Source organism: Etheostoma spectabile, chromosome 24, assembly GCF_008692095.1.
Source record: "Etheostoma spectabile isolate EspeVRDwgs_2016 chromosome 24, UIUC_Espe_1.0, whole genome shotgun sequence".
NCBI classification, from domain to species: domain Eukaryota; kingdom Metazoa; phylum Chordata; class Actinopteri; order Perciformes; family Percidae; genus Etheostoma; species Etheostoma spectabile.
The window spans coordinates 6802468-6802770 of record NC_045756.1 but is presented as its reverse complement, the minus strand read 5'-3'; the positions used below and the strand labels follow the sequence as shown (position 1 = coordinate 6802770).

The following is a 303-nucleotide window of genomic DNA, read 5'->3' as shown; positions in this document are numbered from 1 at the left end:
AATGACCACAAACACACCTCCAGGCTGTGTAAGGGCTATTTCACCAAGAAGGAGAGTGATGGAGTGCTCCGCCTCCACAGTCACCGGACCTGAACCCAATCAAGATGGTTTGGGGTGAGCTGGACCGCAGAGTGAAGGCAAAAAGGCCAACAAGTGCTAAGCATCTCTGGGAACTCCTTCAAGACTGTTGGGAAACCATTTCAGGTGACTACGTCTTGAAGCTCATCAAAAGAATGCCAAGAGTGTGCAAAGCAGTAATCAGAGCAAATGGTGGCTACTTTGAAGAAACTAGAATATAAGACA

The 303-nt window shown here is 47.5% G+C and overlaps 1 protein-coding gene across 1 annotated transcript in view; it reads right to left on the bottom strand.

The window, feature by feature from the left end:
* Window positions 1-303, bottom strand: part of LOC116674250 (coagulation factor XIII A chain-like) — a 32082-nt gene that overhangs the window by 10965 nt on the left and 20814 nt on the right. Inside the window, exon 7 of the mRNA XM_032506851.1 lies at window positions 179-186. Coding sequence (XP_032362742.1) covers window positions 179-186 — 8 coding nt within the window. The remainder of the gene's footprint in view (window positions 1-178; window positions 187-303) is intronic.